This window comes from Nicotiana tabacum, chromosome 8, assembly GCF_000715075.1.
Source record: "Nicotiana tabacum cultivar K326 chromosome 8, ASM71507v2, whole genome shotgun sequence".
NCBI classification, from domain to species: Eukaryota; Viridiplantae; Streptophyta; class Magnoliopsida; order Solanales; family Solanaceae; genus Nicotiana; species Nicotiana tabacum.
Window position 1 is genome coordinate 67,475,055 of NC_134087.1, and position 22,957 is coordinate 67,498,011.

At 39.0% G+C, this 22,957-nt stretch overlaps 1 protein-coding gene across 1 annotated transcript; it reads left to right on the forward strand.

The window, feature by feature from the left end:
* The first annotated feature begins 904 nt into the window (after positions 1–904).
* On the forward strand, positions 905–2,906 carry LOC107819387 (calmodulin-2-like). Its single transcript, XM_016645492.2, has 4 exons — positions 905–1,123; positions 1,212–1,369; positions 1,592–1,672; positions 2,525–2,906. The coding sequence occupies exons 1-4, from the start codon at positions 1,048–1,050 to the stop codon at positions 2,660–2,662; spliced, it is 453 nt and encodes a 150-aa protein (XP_016500978.1). The 5' UTR covers positions 905–1,047; the 3' UTR covers positions 2,663–2,906.
* Positions 2,907–22,957: the final 20,051 nt, after the last annotated feature.

Genomic DNA, 22,957 nt, shown 5'->3' on the forward strand with positions numbered 1-22,957 from the left:
CTAAATTAGCAAATTAGGCATCGCTAATGGTTATAGTGGCCCTAGTTTCCTTACAAAAATATTTTTCTAATGCACTTTGAATCTCAAGTAACTTTACATATGTGGAAAGAATAAGTTATTTTTAAATAAATACTTTTATAGAAACTCAAAATTAAAATGTTGCAAGCTCAAAAAATAAAATTTTGCAAGCAATGCCAATGTTCTCATTGAGTGGATCAATATTTGGTGGAAAAGAAAAACAAAACAAAACAATACTCCATATTGAATTAAGTTTTAGTCGAAGTACAACAGTACACACCTCCCCATGCCTTCTCCAGTCTTCTCTTTCAATGCCCTCTGTCCCCTACTCATCTAACACTCCAGCTGTTTATATTTATTTACTTAGTATGAGTAAGTATTATTTTTCTTTATCTTTTGAATTTATAAAAAAAAAGGAAATAATTTTGTGCACCGAAAAGAGGTGGAATATCCAAGAAATTAATAGCAGCAGAAAATGCAGATTGCCGAATCGTTTTATGGTTTAATTTGGTCATGCTCTGAGATGGGAAGTGACAAAGTCATGAGTCATGACTACAACACCTAATCCACGACTAACTTCATTTTTGACTCTGCTAATTAATTTTGTCTAAATCTTGTTAAGAGAGACTTATTATTAGTTCAAAATGAGTAGTACTATATTCTTTAAAATACTACTCCATTACTAGTACAAGATTGGCGTAATTTTTCCTAGATATGTGTTTAATTATATATTTATACTAAGTAATACTTTTCTCACGTACGTCACACTCACACCCTAGATTGTTGTCTCTACTTCCCTAATTTTCTTTTGAATTCAATATGCGTTTCCATATTTTTGGGGAGCTTGAAAAGAAAATGGGATGCATTTATACGTAAGTCCCCTCTTGACATAGTATTACATAACTTCTCTACATAAAGCCCAGCGAGGATTGAGCTATACGCAACTTTCTTTTCTCCCATTTTCTACTCTCTTTCAAGCTGTTCTTTCTCTGTCCTTTAATTTCGAGGTACTAAAAAGTCCAAAATATCATGGGAGATATATTGAACCAAGAACAAATTGTTGAATTGCAAGAAGCTTTCAGTCTATTTGACAGAGATGGAGATGGTAATTAGTAGCTAGTCTCTTAATTTTTCCTTTAGTAAGTTGTTTCTAACTTTGACATTGTGGTCTTTCAATGAATTCCATGTAACAGGTTGCATTACAGTCGAAGAATTAGCGACAGTAATAAGGTCACTAGATCAAAATCCAACAAAGGAAGAGCTGCAGGATATGATCACTGAAGTTGATTCAGATGGGAATGGAACCATTGAATTCACTGAATTCCTGAACCTTATGGCCAAGAAAATGAAGGTAAAATTTAACAAAACAATATGAGGTGTTTTAAATTTTGATTCTCCCTCCCTCCCTATGAATATATATGTCGAGCTAATAGCTCTTTAATTTGCAGCTTATTTTTGGACTTGAACAAATTTATCTTTGTTATACATATGCATGAGTAAAACATATGCCACCTTTTTAGTAAACAAGGCTCTGATTAAGGGCTATTAACGCTTTTCTTATTTTCATAAACAGGACACTGATGCTGAGGAAGAACTTAAAGAGGCTTTCAAGGTGTTCGACAAAGATCAAAATGGTTATATATCTGCTAACGAGGTCACTCTTTTTTCCAAATAAATCAACTATTTTAAGTATGATTTTATTCGTCGCAATTATAATTCTATGTCGAGTTCTATAAATTTACGTATAAATTTACTGCTTTTCAGCTCGAACTATATATGTATACCTATTTAGAAAATCAAAATGTAGGTAATATAAATCACATTCTTTCTAGATTTACTTTTGGTGAACAAACCACAAACTTGTTATCATTTGAATCGCTTGTTGAATCACGCACCATATTAAAAAAGCTTGTCTAATGTAAAATTACATTCCAAAAGAATAAATAGTAGGAAAAGGAAATTAGCCAAAAACCTTTTTTTTATCGTAACTTGATTGTTGTTTTGAATAAATTCAATTATCATGTTATGCTATTTTCTTCTAATATGCTGTAAAATATCCATGTTCTAATCTATATCAAATACTCTTATATAATCACTAGATCTGTTTCTAGTCAATCGTGTACGGCCGGTACTCATATTGTTGACGAGGACCACAACAAGAAAACGTTCTTTTCAAATAAAAAAGAACTACATATACTCAATGGATATATTAAAAATAAATTCATTCTTATCACAACTAATAGGGTTTAGTGGAAGGAATTTAGTTAACCCCTGGCTGCTAAGGGATTGACACGTGAATTGATCTGTCATTATAATAAAATATTCTTAATTATACAGTTGTTTCAAACATGTCCTTTTCGTCCAATGAATTTTTCCATAGTTCACACCGAGCAATGCACTGGCTCGTTTGACTTTCTTTTTTAGTATAATTAAGTTAATTTTCTGGTTTAAATACAGGAAATTATAACAAGATATTGAATTGAAATTTGTGTTTGATCCTATGCAGCTGAGGCATGTAATGATCAATTTAGGGGAGAAACTAACAGATGAAGAGGTCGAGCAGATGATTAAAGAAGCAGATTTGGATGGTGATGGTCAAGTCAACTTTGATGAATTTGTGAAAATGATGATTAACGTCGGATAGAACTTAGAAGCGCAAAAACATTAATTAAAATTCATAATTTCTTTCTTTATTCTTTTCAGATGGCCTTATTATTGTTCTTTTATCATTTATTTAATTTTTGTTAACTCGTCAACATACCAACCAAGAAATTGTAGGATGATTTGATTATTAGTCTCTGAAATTGTACTCTTTTTTTTTTTTTTTTTTTTTTTTAAATTTGTAATTCTTTCAATTTTAGTAGAAATGGAACTTTTTGTTGGAAAAATAATTTGGAGTACTAAGTTTCTGCATCTCCTAGTGCATTCCGCCTGGAACTCATTTATAGATGCTTGCATATAACATCATTTCTTTCTTTGATGATCAATCTCAAATGCTAATACTTGATTGTCCGTTGGATGAATAAAGGTATCTCTACGCAAATCATATTTATTCTTTACTTTTTCTAATCGATATATATAAATTATACACGATTATATATATATATATATATATTCTACATCTATTGGCTATATTTAGTTATAGCAGTCATCACTCAAATATTAATCGTAGCGCGCTCTCTCTCACACACACAGATAGACACCTCCATTCTTACCAAATCTTCAATATCTTGCAGACTTATACATGATTCTAATGCTCCACGCATGGAAAAATATTAATAGGATGAAAAAGCAAACCATGTCAAACGATAGAAAACAAATATATGTTGTTTAACTCAATGAATTTGTTGCGGAATATCGTGGTTTAACTAGCACACAATCTCATACAAAGCAAATAGAGAAGAAAAATCAACACAAGTATTTAACGAGGTTCGGCTAAGCCTAATCCTCGGGGCAAAAGAAGAGAGAGTTTTCCACTATGAATGAGAAGAAAAACACAATACAATCTATATAATCCCCAACTACAACCCCTATATATAGATCTCAAAAGGTCCCAAATATATATGAGAAATGTTTCCCAATTTGACAAGGACTATAGGTTTTCCTTTCCCAAATCTATTAGGACAATGAGTTTTCCTAAACCTATAGGGACTATGGGTTTCCTAAAAATACAAGGAAATAATTCAAGCCACAAATAACAAATCTTCCCCTTGTCTTGAATTCTCTTCATCAACAGGAACAACGTCTCTCTACCTTGCCCTCAGCCCTCGCAAGGGCTCTATCCATTTTCGCATACATCAACCAATTCTAGGCAACACCTAAATTTGTCAAGAGACTCAATCTCTTTAGCCATAGCACTAATCCGTCGATTTGGTTCTATACTCGGAATAACTTCTAGATAGCTATAACACTCAGACGCATCAACGGTCTCTGCAACTGCCAAAGCAAATCCCACTGGATTCGTATATCCAAGAAGATTCTCATCAACTACATTTGCAAACCTTTGTGGTCGGTTGATCACTCTCTTCTCTCTGCCTATTGCAATGCTATATGGTTGTTGTTGCGCAGGTGCATCAACATTATCATCTTGATCAATATTTTGCACCTCCTCCACTTCCTCTACTTTAGAACTACTAGGCTGAGCTAGTAGAGATTAAATTTCTAGCTTTATGCGGTCACTGACACCACGATCTGTTTCTGCTATTGCCTTCTCCCTCTGACTGTCCAGTGAGGCAGATTTATTGAATCTTATATCCCTACTGATAATTAGCCCTGGAGTCTTTTGATCTGTGCACCACAACCTATAACATTTCACTCCAGTTGCATACCCTAGAAATATGCACTTTTTTGCCCTCGGCTCAAGTTTTCCATCCCTCACATGAGCATAAGCAGGACAACCAAATTTCCTCAAATTTGAATAATCAGCAGACGAACCGGACCATACCTCAAAAGGAGTTTTGAACTCAATAGCTGTGGATGGAGATCTATTGACCAAATAACAAGCTGTATTGATTGCTTCAGCCCAAAAATCTTTGCTAACACATGAGTGTGAAAGCATACTTCGTGAACTATCACAAAGCGTTTTATTCATACGTTCTGCAACACCATTTTGTTGTGGTGTTCCGACACAAGTGCGGTGTCTCACTATGCCCTCCCTGCTGCAGAAATTATCGAATTCACAATTGCAAAATTCCAACCCATTGTCAGTTCGAAGACGCTTAACTTTTCTTTCCGTCTGCCTCTCAACCATCGTCTTCCATTTAACAAATGTCGAAAATGCCTCATCTTTTGTTTTCAAAAAATACACCCACACCATCATTGAGTAATCATCAATCAAAGTCATAAAATACCTGGCACCACTCTTGGAGGGAACTCTGTTTGGACCCCACAAGTCAGAGTGTATATAATCTAACTTGTCTCTGGTCTTGTGCTCGGCCTTCTTGATGAACTTTACCCTTGTCTGTTTACCAAACATTAAATGCTCACAAAAATTCAAAACTTGATTTTTGTACCCCATTCAGCAAATTATGCTTACTCAACAAAGACAATCCATTATCACTCATATGGCCAAGTCGCAAGTGCCACAACTGAAACTGATTCAGATCACTTTTTCCAGAAGCTACAGCAGCTTCCCCTTCAACTACACTGGCCTGAAGATGATATAATTTAGAATGTAGTTTACCCTTCATGAGTACCATGGAGCCTTTACATACTTTAAGTATTCCATTCTCAAAGTGAAATTTATATCCTTGATCATCCAAAGTCGAAAGAGAAATCAAATTTCTCTTTATCCGAGGAACATGCCAACACTCAATGTTTTTGATAATTCCGTCGAACATTCTCAATTTGATATTACCAACCCCCTCTACTGGTAATGGATTATCATCTCCCATATAGACAGTCGCACTCATTTGTTTGTAAGTTACAAACCAATTCTTATGTGGACACATGTGGAAAGTAGCACCAGAATCAAGAACCCAAGAATTTTGCCCATGACTAGAACTCACAGCACAAACTTCCCTACATAATCACTATCATCAGAATTATTGCCAGTGTCAACAATATTTGCCGAATTATCTATTTTTTGCTTCCCTCTTTTCTCTTTTAGCTTAGGACAATCTCTCTTGTAGTGATATTGCTCCCCGCACTCATAACAGTTTTGCTTCCTTGCTCTAGACTTTGATCTTGTGGTTGACTTTTTCCTGTTAAAGTCCTTTTGTTGTGTTCTTCCTCTAATTACAAGACCCTCGCCCTCAATTCTATTGTCTGGAAAGCTCTTTTTCAACTCTTTAGATTTTAGTGCATTACTAACATCTTCTAGTGAAATGCTATCTTTTCCATATAGCAGTGTATCGGCAAAAGTATCATAAGACTGTGGTAAAGAATATAACACAATCAAGGCCTGATCCTCACTCTCAATTTCGATATCCACATTCTTTAGGTCCAATATAATTGAATTAAACTCATCAAGGTAAGTTTTAACAAGTGTACCTTCATTCATACGGAGATTGTATAACCTCTTTTTTAAGTATAGGCGGTTTGTCAGCGATTTCTTAGAATACAGATCTTCCAGCTTCTTCCATGCCGTTGCTGCAGAAGTTTCTTCAGCAATTTCCCGAAGAACGCTATCTGTAACGCTCATGAAGATCGCACTTAAAGCCCTCTCCTTCAGGTCTTCCTTCTTTGTCTCTTTCATATCTTCAGGAAAATCCTCATCAATTGCTTTCCATAATCCTTGTAACACTAAGGACAATTTCATCCTAATCTTCCATAGACTGAAACTAGATCCTCCGTCAAATTTCTCTACTTCGTACTTTGTTGAAGATGATGAAGACATCTTAACCCTAAATTATGTGTAGAAACCCGAACCTTGCTCTGATACCAATTATTGCGGAATATCGTGGGTTAACTAGCATACAATATCACAAATAGAGAAGAAAAATTAACACAAGGATTTAACGAGGTTCGGCTAAGCCTAATCCTCGGGGCAAAAGAAGAGAGAGTTTTCCACTATGAATGAGAAGAAAAGCACAATACAATCTATAGAATCCCCAACTACAACCCCTATATATAGATCCCAAAAGGTCCCAAACATATATGAGAAAGGTTTCCCAATTTGACAAGGACTATAGGTTTTCCTTTCCCAAATCTATTAGGACAATGAGTTTTCCTAAACCTATAGGGACTATGAGTTTCCTAAAAATACAAGAAAATAATTCAAGCCACAAATAACAGAATTGTTGTTGTGCAGCAAATGCAAATGCTGAAAAAGGATGATCTAGGACTTCCTTTTGGTGAAGTTAGAGACAGTTCCTTTGGCGCTAAAGTCTTTGAGTCTGTCTCTGATTTAGAATCACCATGATCTCCTCCAGTTTGAAATCTCAGAATCACTTAATTCCATCATAGTCTTATCTTCAACTGCCACAGCCTCGTAGTTTAACAAGTTTCCGCCATATTCTTCTCTCATTGTTGAGTTTGAGAGCTTAGCACGGGAGCCTAACAATAAGCTTCTTAGTGTCTTCTCAGGCTAAAGAAGTGGAGTTTGATCTGATTCTTCAGACCTAGCATCTAAAGGGACACCAAAATCAATGCTTGGGCACTTAATAAGCTCGGTTTAATCACCTGATTTCTCTGAATTTGATCCAACACTGAACCTTTGGATGTTTTCTGGTGCTTTAGAAGGAGCAATATGTTGAAAGATTGGTAACATTTCAATATTTGTCTGATTTTTCTATTTTGTACCAATGCATATTAAAATTTACTAGTAATATAAGCTATCTTTTGAACCCAAAAGAAATGGTTTGTTCTTCCTTCCCTCCTCTCTTGTCTTTTGGTACTGACACAACTATTCTGTTTATCTGCAGATTTAGGAATAATCTTTCAACTTGATGAAATGCTTAAGTTACTTTAAACTAAGCTGAGCTAGGAATTGATCAGGATGTCGTTAGGCATTTCATCATTTCCCTCCAAAATTGATTCCAGATAATGGTCAATGTTTTCCCCATCTTTCTGGCAAGAATCAGGATCAGCATGTCCGGACTAACTGATCAGTCATTTGGTTCTAGTTGAACCTCTGAAAGTTGATAAGGATGCTGAGTCTTTGTTGTTTAACTCTACAAACAGGATATTTTTGGTCAAGAAAACGACAATTACCATAAACCAAATTGGTGTAGTATTTTTACTAGCTACAGAAGTGAAGCTAATTCCATAAACCATAACTATAATAAACCTTGTTTGTCACCTTCAGCGTAAACATTAGGATCTTTAGTATTTGAAGACAGATCTGCATCATTTTCATGAAAATAATCATTAGTTTCACCTTCAGCTTCAGGAGCTAGGTTACTTTCTCCTTGAACATTGTCTGCATTGACAGCAACTTCTCCTTTCTGTTGAGTGTTGACAGCAGCATTTTCTTCTCCTGGAATATCAAACGTCAAAAATTGCAAACTAATACCTCCGGTCCATATTATCTGGCTTTTATTGTTTTTGATCACTACTTTTGAATAGCCTCAACCTCAATCATATACCAATAATCTCACCTCTACTAAAATTTTGAATAAAAGAAGTAGTGATAACTGTTGCTTGTTTTTCTAATACGTCAAATACTGTGAAACAAATCAGTTTGCCATATCTGAGACCGAACGGAGTAACAGAGATTTTCAAAATTCTAATAAACATTAGCATTGCTAAACTTTTCAAAAGTTCCAAACTGATCACCTTGATTTCCTGATGAATTTGTAATTCCCATCTCATTTCCTATAGGCAACTAGTTCCCCACGTGCAATAAACATGTGTCTTTCATGTCAATATTTCCAACAGACAAGCAAGAATTATAGAATGTACCCAATACACAATGCGATAGAGGTTATGATTTTTTTGGGAATACTAGCTTATTTGTCAGCCAGAAATATATGAGAAAGGAAATCACATATATTTCCCTCACCTTCTAGTTCTTCCTTGATCAAATAGCAACTGAAGAGATTTATGTAAATGATTCCTGCTTTTACCTTTGCACTAAAAATTAACTTCAATTTTCTGTTATTGTTCCAACTTCGTATTCTATCTAAACAAGATGTCATAGCGCAGCGGGCACAAAGTTAAATAAGAAAACTGCCGAAAATACACCTTATTAATCCTAATGGACCAATGTTACATGACTGAACTATCAAAATAAATGAATGAACGAATGAATGATAGATACACTCATTATTTTCTGGATTTAACTTATATACACCAACTATGCAAAACTTTTTTTATACTATCAGTGCTTTCACCTTTTATAACATGTTGCTTGATCTATTCTTCCGGTACTTAATATTGATAGTTACCTAGAGTTATTCTTTTAGGTGATCTGATAATATAAAAAATTCTTGTACACTGTCAGTGTATAGAAAATTAGTCTCTTATTTTTTTGCCAATATAAACAGTATATTGCTGAAATGTATAAAAATGGTGGAGGCTGGAAAGGTTTTATATTGCTACTAATATACCCTTTTCTCTTTATCCTGGGACAAGCAATAAGTTTACAACAACGCCTGTGAAGAGTTGGGTCTATATTTCACGATTTCTTTGTGTTAAAGCCTATCCAAATCCAAGGTTGTTTAGTTTTAAAATGTTAATGCTAAAAATGTTGAGTTTAAAATGCTATACTCATCATTTCTTGCATTTTCTTTCGAGCTTTATTTGGCTTTCCTTCTTCATGGCTTAAAGCACGAAGTGGGCCTCTTATTTCATGTTATTAATCTGGGAGCTTCAGAATGTGGGTTGGTGGAGCCGTTGAGGTCCATTGTACAACGGGATATTTACACAAATAGCCGGCCATATATGTTGTTTACCTTTTCTAGCCATATACATGGTTTATAAATTGATAATACATATATTATATTTTCACTTGCTATTTTAGTTTAAGCGGTTAGGTGAGCGACTATTTAAGTTAATTCTTCTTGTACAAAAGCCTCCGTTATAAATTAGTTCAAGGAATGATTGAACCAAAGTCATTCTAATTGGGACAGTTCGGCCTTATTTTTTCATATGAATAAATTCGCGAGGAGTTGACTATCATAAAATAATGCTATAATATAGAAAACAGAACCATAAAATTGACTATCTTGAAAGCACAACATATAATAGAACCTATAATGGAAAAATGACAGTCCGAGAGTTTAGTTATGCACTTGAGGCCACTAATGTTCCTAAAAAGTAAAAACTGGAAAAACTCAAACCCTGTAATGCACATCATAAAGATCCAACTCTTCAAATCTTTAAATTTATGCACAACCAATATATTCAGCCTTCGCATGATACTTACCTTATTCCGAAAAAATTGAGTAATTTCAACCTCTCTACGCAACATCGGCATTCTTGTAAATGGAAGCTATCCATTTAACCTTTGTGCCTTCAAAGTAGTGAAGTCCAAATATCCCGTGAAATTATCAATAATGGAGTCAATCCAACAGCATTTCTCCCTCCCCACTATTCAATTTATCACAATTTTTAAGATATATTTTTGGAAGTATGTTCAGTTTCTTTGTAAATGTTTCTCACCCATTCTATAATGTATGCGATACTTCTTAATACAGCTTCCGTTGTAGTCTAGTTGGTCAGAATATTTGGCTCTCACCCAAAAGAATCGTTTTCAAGCCCCGGCAACGGAATTCCTCTTTTTTGCCAAACTAGTCATTGATATATTTTTTCTTTTTCCTAATTGGTTTGTGGGCTTTGCTGGAGTTCTATGAACCATGAATTATATTCTTTCGGCTTTGATAAATTATAAGAGTTTTATTTAAATGTTTTTTTAGTTGATTCAAATCATTGATCCTGCAGCATTTTGATTTTTTTTTTACCACCTGCATATATTGTATAGGCACCACTGAAAAGCCGCTTACATATGCCAATTTAGGGGTGTCAATGAATCTTTAAAAACCGACTAAACCGATCGAACCGAACCGTGTCGAACCGATTATTAGATTTCTTCGTAGGTCTTTATATAAAACTATAATCGTACCGATAATTAGGGTAGGTTTTTAATTTCACAAAAATAAACCGAAAAATACCGAACTAACCCGAATAATTTGATATAAGAAAAGTATATTTTATATATTAAGTTTAAAAATAATAAAATATTAATTTTTTTCCTTGGGCCTTGTGATAATGGAAATATTTACAAGCCAATAAGTAATTAAAGCCCAAAGTCTCAACTCTCAAACATGTTATGCTACTCCTACTGAAACTAAATTAATTATAGCTATCATGTTGAGTAGCAAGCTACTGGTATTCCAGCGATCTTGAGTAGCAAACCATAAGGTATTGAATATCTTTCCTCTTGTATGATTTAGATTTTTCTTATTGTATACTTGTACTTATTTAAAAACGAAATTCTGTGTTCTGAGGCCTTAAAAATCTCATTTAGAGTCACATCGATTTGCGTGCGCAGTCCGAACGTGTAGCCGGAAAGCTTAAATATAAAATTCTGTGAAAAATAATAAAATTTGATTATAAAATGAGTTAATTTGATTTTGGTCAATGTTTTGGGTAAACGGCCCGGACCAGTGATTTGACGGTCCCGGAGGGTCCGTAAAAAAATATGGGACTTGGGCGTATGCCCGGAATCGAATTCCAAGGTCCCAAGCCCGAGAAATAAATTTTTAAAAGAAATTATTTTCTGAAACTGTTTAAGGAAAATTGAAATAAAATTTTCTTAGAACATGATGGTATCGGGCCCGTATTTTGGTTCCGGCGCCCGGTACAGGTCTTATATATGAATTAAGACGTTTCTGTGAAATTTGGTGAAAAACGGAGTTTATTTGACGTGAATTGGACTTCTGGTTGAGGAGTTATGGACTTTGAGAGTTCTTGATAAAAATGTTAAGTTTTGAGGTTTAGTTCATGATTTTACATGTTATTTTGATGATGTGATTGCATGAGTAGGTCCATATGATATTTTTGAGTTAGTATGCACACTTGGTTTGGAGTTTCGAGGGCTCGGGTGAGTTTTGGGTAGGTTTCGGGATGTTTTAGGCTTAAAACCAGAAGTTGTAGGTCTTTGAATCTACCAGTGCGATTCGCGGTCGACTTTGTACGGCGCGCGGTGGAGGCTGTGCGGCCGAAGTCGACTTTGTGCGGTTCGCACAAGGCGTTGCTGTGCGGCCGCAGTCGACTTTGTGCGGTCCGCACAGGGCACTGGACCGCAGTAATCTCAGGAAGGCCTGTGCGGCCGCAGTCCATTTTGTGCGGTCCGCACAGGGGGTCTGAGAGGGGTATAAATAGATGGGATTTTCAATCATTTTTCATTTTTTAAAACCTCCTAAAACATAAGAGGCGATTTTTCAAACAATCTTTCTTCTCCAAATCAATTGTAAGTCATTTTTAACTAGTTTTCTTCAATTATTAACATCTTTTAACATGATTTCAACTTCAAATCAATGATTTTCATGAGAGAAATTAGGTGTTTTGGGTAGATCCTAGGTTTTTCAAATTGGGGATTTGGACCTCGATTTGAGGTCCGATTTCAAAACAAATTATATATTTGAGTTCGTGAGGGAATGGGTAATCGAGTTTTGGTTCGAACCTCGAGTTTTGACCACGTGGGCCCGGGGACGATTTTGACTATTTGGGTAAAACTTTGGAAAACTCATTTTAATGCATTCAAATTGATTCATTTAGCATTTATTGATATAGTTAAGTAACTTGTGGCTAGATACGAGCGAATTGGCGGTGGAATCAAGGGGTAAAGCTATAATTGAAACTTGAGTTGTATTCGAGGGATCGAGGTAAATGTTCGGTCTAACCTTAACTTGAGGGATTAGGAGTTGAGTCCTATATGTGATTTGCTCCTTGTTGAGTACGACGTATAGGCATGGTGACGAGTATCTATACGTTGGTGTCAAGCATGACCGTGCATCTTAAATTGATACTTGTTATATTCTTGAATGTTACTATGGTTGAAATAGTGAGTAAATCCTTGATATTGAGCAAAGACTTAGTTTGTTTATCGTGGAATCTACTTATGATTGAGAAATGGTGGTAATTGAGATGAGTAGGAGTTGATTTATGATTGGTTATAGTTGATTCTCCCTTTCCGAGACATATATACTTGTACTGCTGAGTTCCCTTGCCGGAATAGTGTAGTCTATTGTTAATCCCTTGCCGGGACGGTTAATTATGATTATTGGTGACTGTATAGTTGGATCGGGTTGCACGCCGCAACAGATATTATATTGCATCGGGTTGCACGCCGCAACAGATATTATATTGGATCGGGTTGCACGCCGCAACAATATTGTTATTGGATCGTTGTAGATATTGAGCTGTCCCTTCATATTTTATTAAGTTCTGTTGGTCTTGATATGTTTCCCTGAAGCATGTACCCCCTCCCATTTTACACTGCTTATTCCTGTTTATTTTTTGCCATATATTATATAACTGCACAGGTTTATCTGGAGTCTGGTCCTAGCCTCGTCACTACCTCCCCGGGGAAAGGCCAGACACTTACTAGCACATGGGGTCGGTTGTGCTGATATTACACTTTGTGCAGATACCGGAGTGGCACTTGATCAGTAGCAGTAGGAGAAGCAGCCTTCAGTCCACCGAGACACCGAGGTAGCCTTGTAGGCTTCCGCAGGCCCGACGTCTCCTCTATCTTTTATTATGTTTTGTTATCTCATGTATCCGAGACAAAAAGTGTTATTTTTCCTTCAAACTATTGTATGTAGTACTCTTAGTAGTCCGTGAATATTGTGACACCAATTTCTGGGTAGAGGCATGTGTTGACTTTCGAAACATTTTGGTTTTATATTTATTTAAGACTTCCGCTTAAATCTCATATTCCGCTGTTATTTAGATGTTTATCACTTGTTAATATAAGTTGTAAAAGAGAGATTAAAACAGAAGAGTTAAAGATTTCTAAATTTTCCTGGCTTGCCTAGCTTCTACGAGTTGGCGCCATCATGACTCCCAAGGGTGGGAAAATCCGGGTCGTCACAAGTTGGTATCAGAGCTCTAGGTTACATAGGTCTTACAATTCACGGACAAGCTCAGTAGAGTCTGAGGGATCGGTACGGAGACGTCTGTATTTATCCCCCAAAGGCTATAGAGTTAGGAAAAACTTCACATTTGTTCTTTCATGTCGGGTGGTTCTGTTTCTCAATTCTAATTGAATTTCTACTCTGTTCTTTCGCAGATGGCGAGAACACGGGCTTCCTCATCTACCGCTCAGCAGCCTGAGCCTCCAGCAGCAGCTCCCATGAGGGGTAGAGGGCGAGGCTGAGGTCGTGCCAGAGGCCGAGGTAGGGGTAGAGCTCAGCCCCGAGCAACAGCCCTAGTAGCGAAGCCTCAGGTTGACTTTGATGATGAGGTTCCGGCCCCAGCAGCTCCGGTGGGCTCAGCTCAGGTCCTAGAGGGGTTTATTGCTACCCCAGTCCTTTAGGATGCTCTTGTCCGATTAGTGGGCCTCATGGAGAGTGTCACCCAAGTGGGCTTGCTTCCTGTAGCACCAGCCATCTCTCAGACTGGGGGAGGGGCCCAGACTCCTGCTACTCGCACTCCGAAGTAGGTAGCTCCTCAGATTCAGACTCTAGCGGTTCAGCCAGTTAGAGCAGTTCAGTCGGGTGTCGTAGCTCAGACCGGTAATGGAGCGGCTATGTCTGCTGATGCTTTGTGGATGCTGGATAGGTTCACCAAGCTCTTCACTTCCACTTTCAGCGGTGCATCTACTAAGGATCCCTAGGATTATCTAGGCAACTGCCATGAGGTTCTCAGGAACATGGGTATTGTTGAGAGCATTGGGGTTGATTTTGCTACATTTCGCTTGTCTGGATCCGCAAAGACTTGGTGGAGGGATTATTGCTTAGCTAGACCAGCCGGATCTCCAGCCTTGACTTGGGAGCAGCTCACACAGCTATTTCTAGAGAAGTTTCTCCACATTACTCAGCGAGAGGCTTATCGGAGGTAGTTTGAGCGCCTCCAGCAGGGTTCCATGATGGTTACCCAGATGAGACCAGGTTCATCGACTTAGCTCGCCATGCTCTTGTCATACTTCCTACCGAGAGAGAGAGAGGGTGAGGAGGTTTATTGATGGTCTTTTTCAGCCGATTCGCCTTCAGATGGCTAGGGAGGCTAGGAGTGAGATCACTTTTCAGGAGGCGGCCAATGTGGCCCATAGAGTGGAGATGGTCTTGTCGTAGGGAGGTGGTCACGGGTCGGATAAGAGGCCCGTCATTTAAGTAGATTCAGTAGTGCCTCGTCTGGAGGTAAAGATTCATATGGTAGAGGCCATCCAGCCAGGCCCTTTTAGTCAGCTCTTCAGGTCTCTCACGGCGCTTCAAGTAGCCGTGGTTCGTAGATGTAGTATTCCGATCAGCAGTCCTACAGTGCACCATCAGCTCCTATTAGTGTACCGCCGCTCCAGAGTTTTTGGGGTGGTCATTCGGGTCGCTAGGGTCAGTCTCAATTTCCTCAGCCACAATACTCAGGTGGATGCTATGAGTATGGTGAGTATGGTCATATCAGGAGGGCTTGTCCGAGATTGGTGGGTACTCAGTCGCAGCAGCAGGGTCCCCGTGCTATGGTTCAGGCACCAGGTGTTCCACAGCCTGCCCAGCCAGCTAGAGGTGAGGGTAGAGGTGCTAGAGGTGGAGGTAGAGGATTTAGAGGTGGAGCTCAGGCCGCTAGAGGTGGAGGCCAGCCAGCTACAGGCCGTCCTAGAGATGGAGCCCAGGGTGGTGGGGTCCAGCCCCGATGTTATGCTCTTTCAGCCAGGCTCGAGGCTGAGGCTTCAGATGCGGTTATCACAGGTACTATTCTAGTTTGTGATAGAGATGCTTCAGTGTTATTTGATCCAGGGTCAACCTACTCGTATGTGTCATCTTATTTTGCACCATATCTGGTTATGCCTAGTGATTCATTGAGTGTTCCCATTTATGTGTCTATATCGGTGGGTGATTCTATTGTAGTTGATCGAGTCCATCGTGCTTGTATTGTGGTGATTGGGGGTCTTGAGACTCATATAGATTTATTGCTTTTGGACATGGTCGATTTCGATATTATATTGGGGATGGACTGGTTATCACCTTACCACGCTATCTTGGACTGTCATACCAAGACTGTGACCTTAGCTTTACCGGGTATGACTCGTTTAGAGTGGAGAGGACTCCTGGTCATTCTACCCGTAGTGTTATCTCTTATGTGAAGGCTCGGTGCATGATCGAGAAGGGGTGTTTGGCCTATTTGGCATATGTTCGTGATTCTAGTACTGAGGTTCCCTCTATTGATTCTGTGCCCGTTGTCGTGAGTTTCCTGAGGTATTCCCTTCAGACTTGCCGGGTATGCCACCCGATAGGGATATTGATTTTTGCACTGATTTGGCTCAATGCACTCAGCCCATTTCTATCCCGCTGTATCATATGGCCCCGCCTGAGTTGAAAGAGTTGAAGGAACAATTGCAAGACTTGCTTGAGAAGGGCTTCATTAGGCCCAGCGTTTCACCTTGGGGTGCGCCGGTGTTGTTTGTTAAGAAGAAGGATGGGTTGATGAGAATGTGTATTGATTACCAGTAGTTGAACAAGGTTAGAATCAAGAATAAGTATCCATTGCTGAGGATTGATGATTTGTTTGATCAGCTTCAGGGTGCCAAGGTATTTTCAAAGATTGATTTGAGATCTGGCTACCATCAGTTGAGGATTAGGGCATCTGATGTCCCTAAGACAGCATTCCGCACTCGGTACGAGCATTATGAGTTCTTGGTTATGTCGTTCGGGTTGACAAATGCCCCAGCATCTTTTATGGATTTGATGAGCCATGTGTTCAAACCTTATTTGGATTCGTTCGTGATAGTCTTCATTGATGATATTTTGATATATTCCTGCAGCCGGGAGGAGCACGAGCAGCATCTCAGAGTGGTTCTTCAAACATTGAGGGATAGTCAGCTGTGTGCTAAATTTTCGAAGTGTGAGTTCTGGTTGAGTTCAGTTGCATTCCTGGGTCATGTTGTGTCAGCAGAGGGTATTCAGGTTGATCGGAAGAAGATTGAGGCAGTCAAGAACTGGCCTAGACCAGCATCAGCTATAAAGATTAGGAGTTTCTTGGGATTGGCAGGCTACTATCGTCGGTTCGTAAAGGGGTTTTCATCTATCGCAGCCCCGATGACCAGGTTGACCCAAAAAGGTGCCCAGTTCAGATGGTCAGACGAGTGTGAGGCGAGCTTTCAGAAGCTCAAGATAGCTCTGACTACGGCACTGGTGTTGGTTTTGCCCACAGGTTTAGGGCCTTATACAGTTTATTGTGATACTTCTCGTATTGGTCTTGGTGCAGTGTTGATGCAGGATGGCAAGGTCATTGCCTATGCTTCGCGGTAGTTGAAGATTCATGAGAAGAGCTATCCAGTTCATGATTAAAAGTTGGCAGCCATAGTTCACACATTGAAAATTTGGAGGCATTATCTGGATGGCGTGTCATGTGAGGTGTTCACGGATCACAAGAGTCTTCAGTATTTGTTCAATCAAAAGGAGTTGAATTTGAGGCAGAGGAGGTGGTTGGAGTTGTTAAAAGATTATGATATCATCATCTTATATAATCCGGGAAAGGCCAATGTGGTGGCCAATGCCTTGAGTAGGAAGTCAGCCAGTATGGGTAGTCTTGCTTATATTCCGGTCGGTGAGAGGCCGCTTGCTTTGGATGTTCAGGCCTTGGCCAATCAGTTCGTAATGTTGGATATTTCTGAGCCTAGTCGTGTATTAGCTTGCACGGTCGCTTGTTCTTCTTTATTGGAGCGTATCCGTGATCGGTAGTGTGATGATCCCCATTTGTGCATCCTTAGAGACATTGTGCAGCGTGGAGGTTCCAAGTAGGTTACCCTAGATAATGATGGAGTTTTGAGATTGCAGGGTCAAGTGTGTGTGCCAAATGTGGATGGGCTTTGGGAGTTGATTTTTAGAGGAGGCCCATAGCTCCCGGTACTTTATTCATCCGGGCACCGCAAAGATGTATCAGGATTTGCGGCAGCATTATTGGTGGCAGAGAATGAAGAAGGATATTGTAGCATATGTGGCTCGTAATTTAAATTGTCAGCAGGTCAAGTACGAGCATCAGAGGCCTGGTGGGTTATTTCATAGGATTGAGCTTCCCGAGTGGAAGTGGGAGCGGATCACTGTGGACTTCGTTACTGGACTTCCACAGACTCGGAAGAAGTTTGATGTAGTATGGGTCATTATTGATAGGCTGACCAAGTCAGCGCATTTCATTCCTGTGGCAGTCTCCTATTCATCCGAGACGTTAGCTGAGATCTATATCCGGGAAATTGTTCGTCTTCATGGTGTTCCTGTGTCTGTCATTTCGGACCGAGGTATGCAATTTACCTCGCGTTTCTAGAGAGCAGTTCACCGAGGGCTGGGTACGCAGGTTGAGTTGAGCACAACATTTCATCCTCAGGCTGACGGGCAGTCCGAGCGGACTATTCAAATTTTGGAGGATATGCTTTGAGCTTGTGTCATTGACTTTGGAGGCTCGTGGGATCAGTTTTTGCCTTTAGCAGAGTTTTCCTATAACAACAACTACCAGTCGAGTATCTAGATGGCTCCTTATGAGGCGTTATATAGTAGATGGTGTCGGTTTCTGGTTGGATGGTTTGAGCCGGGAGAGGCTCGATTATTGGGTACGGATCTGGTTCAGGAGGCCTTGGATAAGGTCAGAATTATTCAGGATAGGCTTCGTACAACTCAGTCCAGGCAAAAGAGTTATGCAGACCGCAAGGTTCGAGATGTGACTTTTATGGTTGGTGAGCGGGTATTGCTTTGAGTGTCGCCTATGAAGGGCGTGATGAGATTTGGGAAGAAGGGCAAACTTAGCCCTAAGTTCATTGGCCCGTTTGAGATTCTGGATCGAGTGGGAGAGGTGGCTTATAGACTTGCATTGCCACCGAGCTTATCAGCCGTGCATCTAGTGTTTCATGTGTCCATGCTTCGAAAATATCACGGCGATCCATCCCACGAGTTAGATTTCAGCACTGTCCAGTTGGAAAAGGACTTATCTTACGAGGAGGAGCCGATGGCTATTCTAGACCGGCAGGTTCACCAGTTGAGGTCGAAGAGTTTTCCTTCTGTTTGTGTTCAGTGGAGAGGTCAGCCTCCTAAGGCATCGACCTGGGAGTTCGAGTCCGATATGCGGAGCCGTTATCCCCATCTTTTCCCCGACTCAAGTACTTCCTTCTTCTGTCCGTTCGAGAACGAACGATTGTTTTAAAGGTGGAGAATGTTCGGGTACTCACTTGTTTAAAAACGAAATTCTGTGTTCTGAGGCCTTAAAAACCTCATTTAAAGTCACCTCGATTTGCGTGGCAGTCCGGGCGCATAGCCGGAAAACTTAAATATGAAATTCTGTGAAAAATGATAAAGTTTGGTTATAAAATGAGTTAATTTGACTTCGGTCAATATTTTGGGTAAACGGACCCGGACTCGTGATTTAACGGTCTCGAAGGGTCTGTAGAAAAATATGGGACTTGGGCGTATGCCTGGAATTGAATTCCGAGGTCCCAAGCCCGAGAAATGAATTTTTAAAAGAAATTGTTTTCTGAAACTGTTTAAGGAAAATTGAAATGAAATTTGCTTAGAACATGATGGTATCGGGCCCGTATTTTGGTTCCGGCGCCCGGTACAGGTCGTATATACCAATTAAGACATTTTCGTGAAATTTGGTGAAAAACGAAGTTTATTTGATGTGAATTGGACTTCCGGTTGAGGAGTTATGGACTTTGAGAGTTCTTGATGAAAATGTTAAGTTTTGAGGTTTAATTCATGATTTTATATGTTATTTTGATGATGTGATCGCCCGAATAGGTCCATATGATGTTTTTGAGTTAGTATGCACACTTGGTTTGGAGTTTCGAGGGCTCGAGTGAGTTTCGGGTAGGTTTCAGGATGTTTTAGGCTTAAAACAAGAAGTTACAGGTCTCTGAACCCCCAGTGCGGTCTGCGGTGGACCTTGTGCGGTGCGCGGTGGAGGCTGTGCGGCTGCGGTCGACTTTGTGCGGTCTGCACAGGGCACTGGACCGCAGTAATCTTAGGAAGGCCTTTGCGGCCGCAGTCCATTTTGTGCGGTCCGCACAGGGGGTCTAAGAGGGGTATTAATAGACGGGATTTTCAATCATTTTTCATTTTTCAAAACCCCAAAAACATAAGAGGCGATTTTTCAAACAACCTTTCTTCTCCAAATCAATTGTAAGTCATTTTTAACTAGTTTTCTTCAATTATTAACATCTTTTAACATGATTTTAACTTCAAATTAATGATTTTTATGGGGAAAATTGGGTGTTTTGGGTAGAACCTAGGTTTTTCAAATTGGGGATTTGGACCTCGATTTGAGGTCCAATTTCAAAACAAATTATATATTTGAGTTCGTGGGGGAATGAGTAATCGGGTTTTGGTTCGAACTTCGGATTTTGACCACGTGGCCCCAGGGTGATTTTGACTTTTTGGGTAAAACTTTGGAAAACTAATTTTCATGCATTCAAATTGATTCATTTAGCGTTTATTGATGTAATTAAGTAACTTGTGGCTAGATACGAGGGAATTGGCGGTGGAATCAAGGGGTAAAGCTATAATTGAAACTTGAGTTGTGTTCGAGGGATCGAGGTAAGTGTTCGGTCTAACCTTAGCTTGAGGGATTAGGAGTTGAGTCCTATTTGTGATTTGCTCCTTGTTGAGTACGATATATAGGCATGGTGACGAGTATCTATACGTTGGTGTCAAGCATGACCGTGCGTCTTAAATTGATACTTGTTGTATTCTTGAATGTTACTATGGTTGAAATAGTAAGTAAATCCTTGATATTGAGCAAAGACTTAGTTTGTTGGAATCTACTTATGATTGAGAAATGGTGGTAATTGAGACGAGTAGGAGTTGAGTTAAGATTGGTTATAGCTGATTCTCCGTTTCCAGGACGTATATACTTGTACTGCTGAGTTCTCTTGCCGGGATAGTGTAGTCTATTGTTGATCCCTTGCCGGACGGTTAATTATGATTATTGGTGACTGTATAGTTGGATCGGGTTGCACGCCGCAACAGATATTATATTGGATCGGGTTGCACGCCGCAACAGATATTATATTGGATCAAGTCGCACGCCGCAACAGATATTATATTGGATCGGATTACATGCCACAACAGCTATATATATGTGGATCGGGTTACACGCCGCAACAATGTTAAATGATAAGGGATCGGGTTGCGCGCTGCAACAGTATTATTATTGTATCGTTATAGATATTGAGCTGTCCCTTCATATTTTATTAAGTTTTGTTGGTCTTGATATGTTTCCCCGAAGCATGTACCTCCTCCCATTTTAAACTGCTTATTCCTATTTATTTTCCGTCATATATTATATAACTGCACAGGTTTATCTAGAGTCTGGTCCTAGCCTCGTCACTACCTCGCCGGGGTTAGGCCAGGCACTTACCAACACATGGGGTCGGTTGTGCTGATACTACACTCTGCACTCTGTGCAGATACCGGAGCGGCACTTGATCAGCAACAGTAGGGGAGCCAGCCTTCAGTCCACCGAGACACCGAGGTAGTCTTGCAGGCGTCCGCAGGCCCGACGTCTCCTCTATCTTTTATTATGTTTTGTTATTTCATGTATCCGAGACAAACAATATTATTTTTCCTTCAAACTGTTGTATGTAGTACTCTTAATAGTCCGTGGATATTGTGACACCAGTTTCTGGGTAGAGGCATGTGTGACTTTCGAAATATTTTGGTTTTATATTTCTTTAAGACATCCGCTTAAATCTCATATTCCACTGTCATTTAGATATTTATCACTTATTAATATAAATTGTAAAAGAGAGATTAAAACAGAAGAGTTAAAGATTTCTAAATTTTCCTGGCTTGCCTTGCTTCTACGAGTAGACGCCATCACGACTCCCGAGGGTGGAAAAATCCGGGTCGTGACAATACTTAATCTTTCAATAGACTCTATTCTTGAGTCCAATATTGATTAATATATTCCAACTCATGTGATCTATGTTTCTTTTGTTTTTGCTCAATTTCTCTTAAGGTGTAGTTTAATAGTGGATAAATCTTTATTCTGGTTATCTTTTATATTCATTCATTCACCATATTTTAAACTGTAAAATATCTAGATAGTTTTGCCTAAGTCCTAAGTAAGTTAGTGTTTTATCGCGTTCAAACTTCTATTAGTGACTCTTACATGATATTTTAAGAAAAATACCGAAAATTAACCGAATCGCACTGATACCGAAGAGAAATCGAGATAATGGGGACGATATCGAAAGTCTAATTTTGGTTATACAAAATAAAATAACCGAAAAATTGGTATGTTACATATTTTATAAAATAACCGGCCGAACTGAATCATTGACACCCCTATATGCCATTATGCAAGTGTTTCAAGTAATTTGTTTCAAGTTTCTGTCTTCTTTATTTTCCTTCTTTTTTGTGAAATGAAATACTATACATTTAGTAATTATCCAATTGAACGAACATCTCTTTTTTTTTTCTAGTTAGATCAATATTTATGCTGTAGTTTTCTGAAAAACTAAATTTAATTGGTAAAGCTTTTATTGAGGCTCCATGGCGTAACGACTTTAACTATATAAGAACCGGAGTATTGATATTAAAATCAGTTGGTTTTTACATAAAGGTGTCACGACCCGAATTTTTCATCATCGAAATCGTAATGGCGTCTACTCGTGAAAGCTAGGCAAGCCAACCGATACAATCTAAAACATTAATTATTTAACCCAAACAGTAATAAATAATAAATAAAGTTAAGCAGATATAAAATGCGAAAGTTTCATAACAACTCAAGTTCTAAAACGAGACTACCCAACGATGTGGTGTCACAATTTCACGAACATCTAAAGACTTCTACAAACATGGGTTTAAAAGAAATACCACTATTCTCAAAATGAAAAGAGACATTATATCTAAAACATAAGGAAGGGGACTCTGTAGTTTGCAGACACCGGCAAATCTACCTCGGGTCTCCTGTGGACTGAAGGCAGCAACCCATGATTTACTCACGAGGTCCGTCACCGAAATCTGCATAGAAAGTACAGAGTGCAGTATCAGTATACCCGACCCCATGTACTAGTAAGTGTCGAGCCTAACCTCAGCGAAGTAGTGACGAGGCTAGGACATGACAACCATACAAACCTGTGTAGTTAAATCATATACGAGAAACAATAATAACAAAATTGAACAGATAAAGACGCGGAAGGGAAACATGCTGAGGAGAATATCAAATTCTAACAGTAATAAAGTAGAGAAACAAGGTAAATATCAACTTTGAAACAGCAAAAATGATAACACAATACAAGTTCACGACATCATCCTTCATGTTTTTACTCTCGTCCTCACCATAGAAATCAACAGAAACAACATGGCATCACCCTTCAGGTTTTTACCCTCTCATAATCATGGCACGACAT